We start from the raw sequence: 14,663 nt of genomic DNA, 5'->3' as shown, positions 1-14,663 counted from the left end.
TCTGCTTCTGTTAGGTCCTTTCAATTTGTCCTTTATCGTGCCCATTATTGCATGAAATGTTCCCTTGGTATCTCAAATTTTCTTGAAGAGCTCTCTAGGCTTTCCCTTTCTGTTTTTTTTTTTTCCCCTCTATTTTCATTGATCATCTAGGAAGCCTTTCTTACCTCTCCTTGCTACTGTTGGGAATTCTGCATTCAGATGGATAGATCTTTCCTTCTCTTCTTTGCCTTTCATGTCTCTTCTTTTCTCAGCTATTTGTAAGGCCTCCTCAGAAATCATATTATCTTCTTGCATTTCTTTTTCTTGGGGATGGTTTTGGCCAGCACCTGCTGTAAAATGTCATGAACCTCCATCCATAGTTCTTCAGGAACTCTGTGTACCACATATAATCCCTTAAATCTATTTGTCACTTTCACTGAATAATATAAGAGATTTGATTTAAGTCATAGTTGAATGGCCTAGTGGTTTTTCCTACTTTCTTCAATTTAAGTCTGAATTTTTCAATAAAGAGCTCATGATCTAAGCCACAGTCAGCTCCAGGTCTTGCTTTTGCTGACTGTATAGAGGTTCTCCACCTTTGGCTACAAGGAATATAATCTGATTTCAGTATTGACCATCTGGTAATGTCCATGTGTAGAGTCTTCTCTTGTTTTGTTGGAAGTGTTTTTCTATGACTAGTGTGTACTCTTGACAAAACTCAAAGTAGCCTTTTCCTGCCTTCATTTTGTACTCCAAGGCCAAACTTGCCTGTTACTTCAGGAATCTCTTGACTTCCTACTTTTTCATTCCAATCCCCTATGATGAAAAGGACATCTCTTTTGGTGTTAGTTCTAGAAGGTCATGTAGGTCTTCATAGAACTGTAAACCTGTGAAAAGATTGAACATATCCTGAATAATCAACTTGACAAAAAATTGCTGGGATATCCTCATATATTCATATAACTGACAGCCTTTAAAATAAATCTGGATCAAGTGGTACAGGAAATGCAATAACAGGAGTTTTTGTACATTGTTTGTAGGAGTAAAACTGAATCCTGTCCTGAGATGTGTATTTCAGTGCATCTCGAGTAGATCGTTTGTCCTTCTTACTACACAACCAACCCAATGTTAGTTCCAGGTGCAAAATGTAGACCAAAAGCCATGTAGATACAGCAAAACCTCAGAGATAGTCCAGGCTGTGTTCCAGACCAGGGCAATAAATTGAATATCATAATAAAGTGAATCACACAAATTTTTCATTTCTCACTTTGTATATAGTTAATTGACACTGTCTGACATCTGTTAAATGTGCAATAGCTTTACAACTAAATAAACAATATACAGAATTTCATTAACAACACTTTGTTTCTAAAATAAAGTAGTTTGAGCATCATCTCTGTCTTCACAAGTCAAAATCTTTTTGCTGGTGGAGGGTCTTGTCTCAGTGTCTGTCTGCTGACTGATCAGGATGGTGGTTGCTGAAGGTTGGGGTGGGTAGGGCAATTTCTGAAAAGAAGACAACAATGAAGTTTGCCACATCCTTTGACTCTTCCTTTCACAGATTTCTCTGGAGCATGCAGTGCCCTTTAACAGTGTTTTTACCCACAGTAGAAGTTCTTTGAAAATTGGAGTTAATCCTCTGCAGTCTGTTGCTGCTTTCTTCAACTAAGTTTATGTTCTATTCTAAATCCTCTGTTGTCATTTCCATAAACTTCATAGCTTCTTCACCAAGAGCAGTTTCTGTCTCAAGAAACCACTTTGTTTGCTCATGCATAAGAATGAACCCTCATTCACTTCAGCTTTATAATGCAATTGCAGCAATTCAGCCACATCTTCAGGCTCCACTTCTAACTCTAGCTTCCTTGTTATTTCCACTACATCTGCACATACTTTCTCCAGTGAATTCTTGAACCCCTCAAAGTCATCTGTGATGGTAGAAATCTACTTCTCTATGTTCACATTAATGTTGACATTTCAACCTATTCCCGTGATTCACTGTTTTCAGTGGAATCTATAATCATGAATCCAATGTAAAGGGACTTCTGTGGTGGTCCAGTGGTGAAGAATCTACCTGCCAATGCAAGGAATGATGGCTTGATACTTGTTCAGAAAACTACCTGTTCAGAGACCCAAGATCTCACATGTCGCCAAACAACTAAGCCCACGTGTCACAACTACTGAGCCCAGGCGACACCACTAGAGAGTCTGTGTGCTGCAATGAAGGTTCCTGCATGACCCAGCAAAGATCCCGCATGCCTCAATTAAAACCAATGCGACCAAAAAAATAAATTAGTAAATGTTTTTTTTAAAAGATTATAAGTTTTTTCAAAAAATGAATTCAGTGCAGAAATTTTTCAGTTGACTTTGCCCAGATCCAACAGAGGAATAACTATCTATGCAGCTATAGCCTATAATGTACTTCCTAAATACTATGAGTTGAACATCATAATTACTGCATAATCCATGTGGATGTTGTGTTGGCAGCCATGAAAATAACATGAATCTCATTGTACTTCTCCATAACATTCTTGGATGCTTTGTCAGTCAGCAGTAATATTTTGAAAGTGATCTTTCTTTCTGAGCAATATTTGTCTCAATATTGGACTTAAAACATTTGGCGCCAATGTCGTAAACAGGTGTGCTGTCATCCAGGCTTCACTGTTTCATTTACAAAGCACAGGCAGAACAGATTCGGCCTAACTTTAAAGGGCTTTAGAATTTTTCAAGTGGTAAATGGCCATCAACTTCCAATAATCTGCTGCATTAGTCCTTATCAAGAGAATCAGCCTGTTCTTGGAATCTTTAAAGCCAGGCATTGACCACTCCTCTCTAGGTATCAAAGTCCTGGCAGGCATCTTCTTCCAATAGATGGATATTTTGTCTACACTGGAAATCTCTGATTCAGTGGAGCCACCTTCGTAGATTCTCTTAGCTAAATCTTTTGGAAAACTTGCAGCAGCTTCTATATCAGGTCTAGTTACTCCACTCTGCACTTTATGTTATGTAGATGCCTTCTTTCCTTAAACTTCATGAAGCACCCCCTGCTATCTTCAAATTTTCCTCTGCAGCTTTTTCACCTCTCTCAGCCTTCATAGAAATGAAGAGAGTTAGGGCTTTGATCTCGATTTGGCTTTTGCTTCAGAAAATGTTGTGGTTGGTTGGATCTTCCATCCAAACCCATAAAACTTTCTTCATATCAGCAATTAAGGACGTTTTGCATTCTCAGATAGAGACTCACAAACTTAGTTAGAGAACAAACTTATAGTTGCTAGGGGTAGGATGGGGAAAAGAGATCATTAGGGAGTATGGGAAAGTCATATACACCCTGCTCTATTTAAAATGGATAACTGTCCAGGACCGAAGTGTGTCACATGGTGTGTCTGTGTGTGTGCTCTCTTTCTGTGTGTGTCTAACTCTTTCTGTCCTCATGGACTGTAGCCTGCCAGCTCCTCTGTCCATGGGATTTTCCAACCAAGAACACTGGAGTAGTTTGCTCTTTCCTTCTCCAGGGAATCTTCCCAGCACAAAGAACGAACCCACAACTCTGCTCAATGTTAGGTGACTGCCCTGTCAGGATGGGAGTATAGGGAGAATGGATACATGTATGTGTACAGGTGAGTCCCTTAGCTGTTCACCTGAAACTATCCCAACACGGTTTGTAAATCAGCTATACCCAATACAAAATAAAAAGGTTTTTAAAAATAGACTGTTTTTTAGTTGGAGTAGTTGAAGCTATTCTGGGAGAAGGATACAAAGAGATGAAAAGCCTAACTGCCACTTTTCAAGAGCCCAGAGCAAAAGCAGGATGCCTCACATGCCCCCAGCACACAACACTTGAGGGTTCAGCCAGTCCCCGAAGCCACCCCTCTGACTGACCCCTGGGAACACCTCTCCCCTCACCCCATAGAAGGAACCAGCTCACCCCACCACCTCGGGGAGTGAGCAAGCAAGGAAACTGTCATTTGTTCTCTGTCCCCTCTGCTGAACCAGGACCCCCAGTAAAGCCATGCCTCAATTTCTTTTAAGAAATTTATTTCTATTGTCTGGCCTCTGATTGATTTCTATTGATGAAGGAGGCCAAGAGCCTGGTGTGTAACAATTTGGGAACAAGAGACACATGGGGGCTGGGAGGAGGACAGGACTCAGGCTTGGGTGGGGCAGCAACTTGGTGGGTTCAGGTGATCGATGTGTCAGGGGAAGACTCATGCATAGGCCTGGGGACAGGGCCCTGGGTGTAATCTCTGGCAAGAGGCAACATGGGGACCACGTAGCCCAGTGGAGAAGGCTGGTGAAGAGGCAAATGACTAGGAGAGCAGGAGAAAGGCAGAAGGACAGCATTAGAGTCCTGGTCAGGACAGCCAGGTAGGGGAAGATGGGCCTCTCTGGACAGGCCTGGCAACCCCCACCCGTGCATGCTCCTGGCACCTGGACATAGTCTAGACCCCAGATGAGAGTGGAATCAACTGGGAGGTAATTTTAATGAGTGTTGACAATGAGCATACTTCTAAGAACATGAAACTCCACCTGATTGCTCTTGCTACTTCCCTAAAACTCTGCTCGAATCTATTTCCACATCTATAAATAGGGAACCCAGAGTCACTCAGTGACAAGACATGAAATGGAGCACTGCCCGTGCTGAAGTGTCAGCACGACCCTCCGAGGTCAGGGCTCACTCACCCCTGAAGCTAGCAGAGGCCAAGAGCCCCATGATAACAGCGAGATGGAGCCCTCTATCACAGATGTTGACCTCTCAATGTTATTGGTAGACCCACTTCCCAAGAATTAGGAGGCCTTGTCAGTCCCAACGAGTGATGGATGATCTCACTCTTCATCAGCGGATAGCCCTGAGACGTGAACGTGAGATGCTCAATGCTGCTTGGACACTGCATAAAAGTAAATTATGAGGGGGAAGAAAATGGATCACACAGGCTACAGTGTAGATCCCTTGGAGGAGAGCATTGCAGTCCACTCCTGTATTCTTGCCTAGAGAATCCCCACGAACAGAGGAGCCTGGTAGGCTAAAGTCCATGGGGCACTAGGAGTCAGACATGGCTGAAGCGACTTCGCATGCACGAACTCACCAGAGTAGAACAAACAGCCGGAAGAGACCGCCAGGGGGCGCCCGGTGGCAGCGCTGGATCCCGGTCTCCACGCGGAACCTGGAAAATCGGATTCCGGCCTCAGTCCTCAAACTTCCTAATGAACAGTTACTTTGGCCCACAAAAGGTCTAGGACTACTCTCGGACAGAAACTACTAGAAAATATATTGCTGATGACACTGCACTTAAGGGCTCTCTCCAGGCCCTTTCAAGAGATCCACAGAGTTTTCCGGTGGGGGTGGTGGTTTTTTTTTTTTTTGGAGGGGGGGGGGTGCAGGGTGCAATCTTGAGTCTTTTAAGAAAAGCAGGGCTTCCCTCGAAGCTCAGTCAGTAAAGACTCATCCTGCAACGTACGAGATCCGGCTTCGATCCCAGAGTCAGGAAAACCCCAAGGAGGAGGACATGGCGACCCACTGAAGTACTCTCGCCTGGAGAATCCCCATGGTCAGAGGAGCCCGGCGGGCTGCAGTCCTCGGGGTCGCAAGAGTCAGACACGACTGAGCGAGTAAACCACCACCGCAGGAAGACTGCAGGCGGGAATGAGGAGGAAGGTTGAGAGGCGAGAATGTCTTGGAGGAGAAAAGTCCCCCGCTGAGGGACTGGAGGAGAAAGGAGTGAGTCAGGAGGGCGCGGCTACTGCCCGGAGTCAGTGAGGGGGCGGAGAATGGACTGATGCCGGGCTAGCCCTTATAAATAGCTCCCGGCAAGGTCGGATCCAACCAGTTCCAGGTGGTGATGGACAGGAAGGCTGGCCCCGGAGCGCGTCTTGGTTTCGCGGCTCAGGTGCTACTCGTGGCTCTCCGGTTCTGCACGGCGCGAGGCGGTGAGTTCGGGGATTAACCTTTGGGGAGAGGACACGGGGCCATAAGACCCGAGAGGGATCGGGTGTCCGAGGCGGTTCGGGGAACGCCGCGGCGAGGCCGCCTCCCTGCTTTAAAGCTCCGCGCGCTCCTTTCCCGCTGGGCTCCTGCTCCCCGCCCCCACTCGCGGCAGGTTGCCGTCCCCCTGCAGGGAAAAGACAAGATCTGGGTGAAAAAGAAATCAATCCCAGCAGGAAGGGAGGGAAGGCAAGGAGACGAAAGAGCCAGGTCGGCGTCACGAAATGCTGCTGCAGCCCCCCGGGCTCCCGGAATTAGGAGTCACTGAAGTGGGTGCAGGAAAGGTGGCGGCCGCTTCCGAGGGACCGAACCCACGCGGTTCAGGGGAAGGCTGGGTGGAGTCTGACCAGTTGCGTTGGCCGCAGGAGAGGTGGCGGGAGATGGGCAAGGGTCTAGGTGGAGTCCGCCACTTGGGCGGGAAGTGGGGGGCCAGCGCAGGAGGGAGGGGCGGGGAGATGGGTGGAGTCTGTCCTAGGAAGCCTCCTTAGAGTCCTGCTTGGTTACAACACTATTTTTTCCATATCCCTCCCCGTCCAAAGAACCTCAGGGCCTCCAACAACTTCCCATCTGTGAAGGGATCCTAAACCTGTCCTCTGTCAACTGGCACCCTATCCTCTTGCCTGAGAATTCACCCCAGCAGAAGCCTCCCAGCCTGGCCCCCAGGACGTAAAGCAGGAGAGATGGGAGAAGAGTTTCCCAAAGTGTGTGACACAGGGCACGAGGGTGAGGACGGGCACCCCCACTTCTACCCTTTGGTCCCACATTCATATTCCCTGAGACTATGGAGACAGTGGCCTCTTATAGCTATATTTAAGACAGGAGTTGGAGAACCTTTTCTTCAAAAGACAGAGAGTAAATCTGTTGGTCTCCACAGGCCATGTGGTGTCTGTGTGTGTTATGCATCTCCACATTTGTGCTACAAGAGCAGGAAAAGACGACCTGAAAAAAGCAAAAGAACAATGTGACTGCCCTGGGTCACAAAACAGTAACAGATGACTCCTCCCATAGGGACTAGTGCAAGGGATGCCTTAGCTGCCTGTTAGTGAACCAAAAACTTGCTCTGTCCTACCTTGTAGGTTCTGGGTGGTGTGAATGTGAAAGGAGTGTGGGTCCAGCAGATATGGGCTACTGTCCCCTGACCCCTCTGCTCTAGAATGGCTTCCTTGGTCCATGGAGATATAGGGGATATTGCACGAAGCCTCAGGCATGAGCAGGGAATAGTGTGTGCATGCTAAGTCGCTTCAGTCATGTCCAACTCTTTGTGATCCTATGGACTATAGCCCACGAGGGTCCTCTGTCCAAGCGTTTCTCCAGGCAAGAACACTGGAGTGGCTTGCCATGCTCTCTTCCATGGGATCTTCTCTCACTCAGGGATAGATCCCACATCTACTCCAGCTCCTACATTGCAAGCGGATTCCATACCGCTGAACCACAGGGCAGGCCCCAGGGAATAGTGGTCCTACAATTCTGATGTCAGGCCTAAGCCACCTGCTGCTCTCTTCCTATTTGTTGCCTCTGGCCCTTCTTATGCCAAACCACCATATCGCTTTAATCCTATGGTGGCTGGTCTATCTGAACTAATGACTAGGGGTTGATGAGCCCAGATCATGATAGACAACGTTGACATTTCATGACCAGAGGCTTCACCTCCACCAGCCCCCAGGACCATACCAGGAGCCACATTGAAATGCTGTAGTATTCCCCACTGCAAATCACATGGCCTTGCTTCAGGACATAAAGGGTCTGTGTTGTGAACCTCCAAGTAAAATGCCATATTCGGCACATAGCACCTCTGATGTCACAGGTTCTGCTGGGTCATCTGCCCAAGAAGCAAATTATCATTCACCAATCGTCTGTGACTGTTTTTGTGCTAGGACAGCAGTTGTAACAGAAAACTATGGTCTGCAGAGCCTGAAATATATCATATGTACAATTATAGAAATCTATGGCCACACTGGGAATTAAATGGAGATAGGATAGGGACGACACTCTTCAGCCCTGGAGGGTTGTAGATTGGTACTCCTCTCTGTCATTTTCTCCAGAATATGATATTGTTTACATGTACTATTGGGGGATGAAGGTCAGTGTCAGAAGTGTGAACTTGGAAATCGCTTCTATGGTAGCCCTCACCCCATGGTAATTTACTAACTGTGAAGATTTTTCATTCATATTGCAAATGCAGTGAATGTGAAATGAACACTATGAGGACCAGTGAATGGGTGACACTCCTGTGGGCAGCACGTGGGACAGATGTGTACTCCTTACCACAGATCTCAGGCACCACAGTAATAACAGGCGGGCCATGATGATGTTTCAGACTGCTGGACATGATAACAGTCCCACTCTAGGTCCTTTTGAATGTGGGGGTGGCTTCTCTACCAAGTGTACACTTACCCCAGTCAATGACCGTGTGGCTTCCAAAGGCCAGAAGGACTTCTGCACTTGCTGTGGTGAGAGGAGGGCCCTCCTTGCTGATGCCTGGCATCTCTGTCTCTACTGATGGATTCTGAATATAAGACCTGACTCAGTGCTGGATACTGCACAAAGGACCCAGACATTTTGTTGGGATGTCTGCACTCAGCCTCCTGAACATCCAGCCTTGTGTTTGTCTCTATTTTTTTATATAATTTTTCCTTTCAATCATGTAGTTTTTAACAGGGCTCACTGCTCTTCTCTTTGCCTTTAGGATCACCCTGTGCTGTGAGCCAGCGACGTACTCTCTGCAGTAAGTCTTGGCTACAGTGGGGCTCTCTGGTCACTTTGGCCGCTGCATCTGCTTTGTTGCTGACATAGAGCACTCCACCTGGCATCAGCTCTTTCCCCTTCTCCTTCCTCACTCCTGCTGGAAGCATACAGGAACACCAATCCCACCACTGTCCCTGACCTTCAGCAAAAGTCACCCTTGAGCTGTTGGAGATGCTTCTCATCCATTCTTGCCTCTCGGGCTCCATAGAGCCTGGTGGACTGCACACTTTCCTGCCCTTTCATACCGTGCCCGCCCTGGCACATTCACTTCTCTGAGCCTTTAATCCCCTTCTCTACCACCTGCCTCGGAAGTTCTGGATTTTCTCTTTCATGCCATGTGGGCCAGGCCTTCTCCAGGATTCCAAGACCCATCAAAGTGGTAGATCAGCAGCATCTCCCTGGCCTTGCTAAATCCTGTGAATTCTCCTTTCTGCAGCTTTGGGTTCTGTGTTGGCCTTATGAGCAGAGTAGAGATAATGTTATGTGGTTTCTCCACTTGCTCAGCCTGTAGGTGGTGTTAGGGGGCAGGGGGGCCTTCCTGCTCTACCAACCCAGCTCTGCAGCTTTACTCTGCTCTCACATAAGTTGGGGGAAGAGGTAATGGGTCTTCTCCAAAACCTGCCCTCACCTGCATTTTCCTTCATAGACGCTCACTCTCTTTGCTACAACTTCACCGTCTATCCTCACCCCAGTCCTGGAGAGCCGTGGTGTGTAGTTCAAGGCCAGGTCGATCGGAATGTTTTTCTCTCCTATCACTGTGGTGGCACCAAGATCCAATCCACAAGTCCTTTGGGAGAGGAGGTGAAAACTATGAACACTTGGGAAACACAGACAGAAACACTGAGAGACATTGGGAACTTCCTCAAGGGGCAATTGCCTGACATTATACCGGAAAAACACACGGCCAGAGGTGAGTTCAATTCGGTTCAGTTGAGTCACTCAGTCGTGTCCCACTCTTTGCAACCCCATGGACTGAAGCATGCCAGCTTCCCTGTCCTTCACCAACTCCCAGAGGTTGCTCAAATTCATGTCCATCAAGTCAAACTCATGTCCATCGAGTCCAGGGGTGAGTTAGGAAGTCCAAATACTGAAGAGGCTGCATCCATTGTTTATGGGTAAAAAATTCAATTGGGTATTGGTCCTTCCCTAGTAGTCCAGTGGAAGGAGCAGACCTTGGAGGAGAGAACAGGGCCAATTACCTGGGCCCAGGGGAGGTGGACCACAGTGAGGCAAAGAATTTGTCAAGTCCAGAGCCTGAGCTCTTTCTTTTCCTCGATGGGGTCAGACCCTCTGACCCTGCAGGGCAGGATGACATGCCGTTGTGAAGAAGATGGACACATCAGTGGATCCTGGCAGTTCGGCTTCAATGGAGAAATGTGCCTCCGCTTTGATTCAGAGAATGGGCACTGGACAATAGATCATTCTAGAGGGAGACAGATTAAAGAGAAGTGGGAGAATGACAGAGCTGTGACCGACTTCTTCAAGAAGGTCTCCATGGGAGACTGTCGGGCCTGGCTTCAGGATTTTATGGTGTGCTGGGAGAAAATGTTGAAGACCTCAGGTAAGTGAGACGAGTATAAGGAAGTGGTAGTCCACTCAAGGTGATATGGACCCAATGTCTGTGTGTGCATGTGTGTGTCTGTGTGTCTGTGTGTGTGTGTTTTGGCAAAGTGACCTATCTAAAGTGAGCTGTTCCTGAAACGGATGGCCCTGGAGAGTGTCATACTGAGTGATTTAAGTCAGAAAGAGAAGGAGAAATATCATAAGACATGCCTTATATATGGAATCTAAAAAGAAATAGTGCAAGAAAACTTACAAAACAGAAAGAGACTCACAGACTTAGAAAACAAGCTTATGGTTACCCGGGGGAAGGGATAGATAGGGACTTTGGGAAGGTCATGTACACACCGCTATTTGTAAATGGATAACCAACAAGCTCCCACTGTATAGCACATGAAACTCTACTCAGTGTTATGTGCCAGCCTGGATGGGAGAGGGGTTTAGGGGAGAAGGGGTACATGTGTATCTATGGCTGAATCCCTTCACTGTTCACCTGAAACTGTCATAGCACTGTTAATGGCTATACCCCAATTAATAATGGTTTGGTCATGAATAAAAATAAAATAAAATAATGTAAAAAAAAAATTTAAAAAGTGAGTTGATCCTGGGAGAACAATGATCCGGGATGCTCTGTCATCCTCCTTCCTCTTCCACCTCCTGACATCTCTCCTCACAGCACAGGCATTTGGACTACTGAATGTAGATTTTTGCTGATCCAAATCCTGTAGACGTCTTTTTGATATCTGGGATTTATTTCTCACTGTACCCTCTTTCCAAAATCTTCTTTTAAATGTCACCAATTCCACTTCAGGAAAACTGTCAATACCACCTCTGCTGTCAGCTCCCGAGGACTTCATCCTCATATCTCTGATGTCACAGCAGGAATGAGTGGCTGTGTTGGAAACCTTGCTCCCCCATTAGCTGTCAGAGCCCCGTGAGGACTGGGCTCCTCCCTTCCCCCCATCTCGCCTGAGGATCTAACACAGGGGCCTCCATGTGATGGGTGCAAGCTGTCTGCACAGTAGGGGTTCTGAGTCAGGGGGGTGAGGAGGCATCTGCCGAGTTTGGGGTCTGGACAAGGGCTTCACTCTTACTCTCCTTGCAGCATCACCGACCACAGGCCCCCCTACAGTGCAGTCCACGGCCACAGCCATCAAGTCCAAACCCTGGATCCTCCCCGTGGTCCTCACCAGTTTCATCATAACTGTTTTCCTAGGCTGAGTCCTTTCCAGGAGCAGGTACTGAGGGAGAAAAGGCAGGGGCACAGGGCCTGGTGTGGGATGGGTAAGGTGAATCCCAGCCAACCCCTGCCCTCACTGAACCGTCTCATTGTGGAAATGAGCAGGTGAATAAGACCCCATATCACCTGAGAGCAGAACTTGGACAAGCTCTGGCCTCAGTTCTGAAAGGTCCTCACTGTTAAATGACAGTGGGAAGTGGGGGTGGCTGGGGACCTGTTGAAGTTAAGAGGGTTTAGCCAAGTCCCCTGACTGAGCACAGACTGCTGGCTGGCAGGACCCTGGTAGGTGGTGTGAGAACAGCAGGCACTCAGGGCGAGGGCAGGACTCACGGGGGCTGAGAGCAGCATGGGGGCTCCACATGATGTGTCAGCGGGGAGGGGACCCACCCAGGGGCCAAGATGAGAGGGGCCGGGCTCTCATCCCAGGAGGAAAGGGTGGGAAGGCCTTTGCAGACCCAACTCCAAAGGCCCGTTCTCACAGGAAGTGGCCTGGGTCAAGCAGGCAAGACAGGAGCCCCACAGCAGAGACTGTGGGAAGGGCTGAGGCCAGGCCTGTGCTCCTGAAGCAGCAGCAGTTCTGACTCAGTGTGGCCTGCACGTCACCAGCCTCCTGGGGACCCAGAGCCTCCATCACTGAGCAGCCCTGCCTTGAGCAGAGGTGTCTGGGGATGGGGGGGCCTAAGCTGGGGTGGAGGTGCCCAGCTGGGGGGACCAGGAAGAGATGGGGGCAGGGACCCTGGTCCTGAGAGCTGTGTGTGCTTCTCAGAGGCTTGAGGGGCGCAAAGGAAGGAGGTTTGCCTGCAGCCCCCCAGGGCTGTCAGGAAGCAAGGCCCCTCCTCCGGGGACCTGCTCCCTGGTCCTTTAGGACCCCCTCAGGGAGGATCCAGACCTGAGTAAAGGGAGCAGATTGATTCCTCACTGGCTGCAGTCCTGAGCCTGAGCAGGGGATGTCAAGGCCTGGGGTGACTCTGTGACACAGGAAGGAAGGAGGAGGTGACAAGAAGCTGCTGGGCCTGGGGTGGGGGTGGGGGTGGAGGACATAGAAGCCCCTCAGTGAGGGCGGGTCTGGAAGGGGGGCTGGGGAGGGGCAGCCCAAGGATAGTGACAGAATTTCCTCAATCTCCTGGGCCAACACCTCTTTCTTTTCTGCAGGTGATGCTGCTCCCAGGAAGCCCCAACAGGTGCTCTGTTGGCCTCAGGACTCAGTCTTTGCTTGGCCGCCTTTGATCTCCTGCTGTTTGCATGGTTTGCATATTTTTTAATACAAATCTTTTAATGAGAGATGATGAATTTTTTTTGTTCCATATTATGTTTTGAGAGTGAGTATGATGAAAAAAGTGCTTCCCTGGTGGCTGAGACGGTAAAGAATTCACGTACAATTCAAGAGACCTGGGTTTGATCCCTGGGTTGGGAAGATCCCCTGGAGGAGGGCATGGCAACACACACCAGTATTCTTGCCTGGAGAATCCCATGGACAGGGGAGCCTGGCAGGCTGTAGTCCATGGTATCACAAAGAGTTGGACATGACTGAGAGACTAAGCACACACAGCACATGATGAAAAAACTGTGATTTATCTTTATAGAATTGGTCCAGTTCTGTCTCAGTGGGCACTCTGCCTCATTCAGCGATGAATCCATTACTGAATGATCCTGCTGGTGTGGCTAATCAACTACCACTGGAAGATCCTGGGACAGTTTCAGTTTGACAGTTTCACACAAGGCTGGCTCAAAGTTATACAGGTCCTGAAGCTATTTCTCCCTTGGAATGTAGTTTTCTAGCTTTAGAAATTATTTACCAATTATCTTCTTGGTGATTGGAACTGATTTTATTTATTTTAAAAGCTATCATTTTACTGACATATAATTTGTTGTTCATAAAATGAGATGGCAGAGAATGCTGTTCACTTCAGACCTCAGGAGTTCAGACCCTAGGAATCCTCCCAAAGCTGGTGTCCAATCACAGTGACACAGTAGATGTACCATATCATGTCTGTTACCACATCTGATGACCATCCTACTTAGGATTTTTTTTTTTTCAACCAATTTTACCATTTTCCCTTGGTGGTAAATTTTCCTTCTTTATCATGCATGTGTTCACCAAAGGAGCACTTTTGATTTCATTTAAGAACTTTTCCTTTGCATTCACAACTTGATTAACTGATGCAAATGGCCTGTCTTCTGACTTGTCCTGGCTTTGACCATGCCTCGGATTTAAAGTGAGAGCCGTGTGATTCTTCCTTTCACTAGGACACTTTGAGGCCACTGTAAAGTTATTTTTGGCCTAATTTCAGTATTGTGTGTCTCAGGGACTCAAGAGGTCTGAGGACACAGAGAGAGATGAGGGAAGGGAAGGTCAGTGGAGCAGTCAGAACACACAGCATTTATGGATTACGTTTGCCATCCAATGTGGGCACAGGTCCTGGCCCACAAAACAATTACAATAAGCATCAAAGATCATTGATCGCACAAAAGCAGGAACCAGATGGACGAATAGGAAGCCCTGAGTGCCCCCTTCCTATGAACACCCCTAAAGTACAACTTCTCTGGACTTCCCTGGTGGCTCAGATGGTAAAGCATCTGCCTACAATGCCGGAATCCTGGGTTCAATCCCTGGGTCAGGAAGATCCTCTGGAGAAGGAAATGGCAAGCCACTCCAGTGCTCTTGCCTGGAAAATCCCATGGACAGGGGAGCCTGTTAAGCTACAGTCTGTGGGGTCTCTAGAAGAGGCGAACACTACTGAGCGACTTGCCTTTGCTTTTTACTTTACTTTTAAAGTACAACTTCATACAAAACCACTCTCATGCTCTCTCTGTGAACATTCTCATGCTAATGTCTGGCAGAAACCCCCTCACAGACAAACCCAGAAATCATGTTTTACCAGCTCTAGAGGCATCCTCAGCCTTGTCAAGTGACACAGAAAATGAATCAGAACAGGGTGGGAGGCAGGTTCATGAGGGAGAGGCTATATATATACTTATGGCTGACTTACATTGTTGCACAGCAGAAACCAATACAACGTTGTAAAGCAGGTGTGTGTGTGTGTGTGTGTTAGTTGCTCAGTGGTGTCCGACTGTTTGCGACCACATGGACTGTAGCCCACCAGGCTCCTCTGTCCATGGAATTCTCCAGGTTATCTTCCAATTAAAAAAAAATTTTTTTAA

The 14,663-nt window shown here is 47.9% G+C and overlaps 1 protein-coding gene across 2 annotated transcripts; it reads left to right on the top strand.

Annotated features, from left to right (window-relative positions):
• The first annotated feature begins 5,719 nt into the window (after positions 1 to 5,719).
• On the top strand, positions 5,720 to 12,782 carry LOC109564038 (UL16-binding protein 3-like). Of its 2 annotated transcripts, XM_019967582.2 has the most exons (6): positions 5,730 to 5,901; positions 8,643 to 8,681; positions 9,348 to 9,611; positions 9,987 to 10,262; positions 11,367 to 11,499; positions 12,654 to 12,782. In XM_019967582.2, the coding sequence occupies exons 1-5, from the start codon at positions 5,814 to 5,816 to the stop codon at positions 11,480 to 11,482; spliced, it is 783 nt and encodes a 260-aa protein (XP_019823141.2). In that variant the 5' UTR covers positions 5,730 to 5,813; the 3' UTR covers positions 11,483 to 11,499; positions 12,654 to 12,782. The 2 variants fall into 2 exon arrangements, with proteins under 2 accessions (XP_070652448.1, XP_019823141.2); XM_070796347.1 differs by lacking the exon at positions 8,643 to 8,681 and having other exon boundaries at positions 5,720 to 5,901.
• Positions 12,783 to 14,663: the final 1,881 nt, after the last annotated feature.

This window comes from Bos indicus, chromosome 9, assembly GCF_029378745.1.
Source record: "Bos indicus isolate NIAB-ARS_2022 breed Sahiwal x Tharparkar chromosome 9, NIAB-ARS_B.indTharparkar_mat_pri_1.0, whole genome shotgun sequence".
Taxonomy (NCBI): Eukaryota; Metazoa; Chordata; class Mammalia; order Artiodactyla; family Bovidae; genus Bos; species Bos indicus.
Note: the sequence above shows the minus strand (reverse complement) of the source record. Positions and strands in the feature narration are given on the sequence as shown.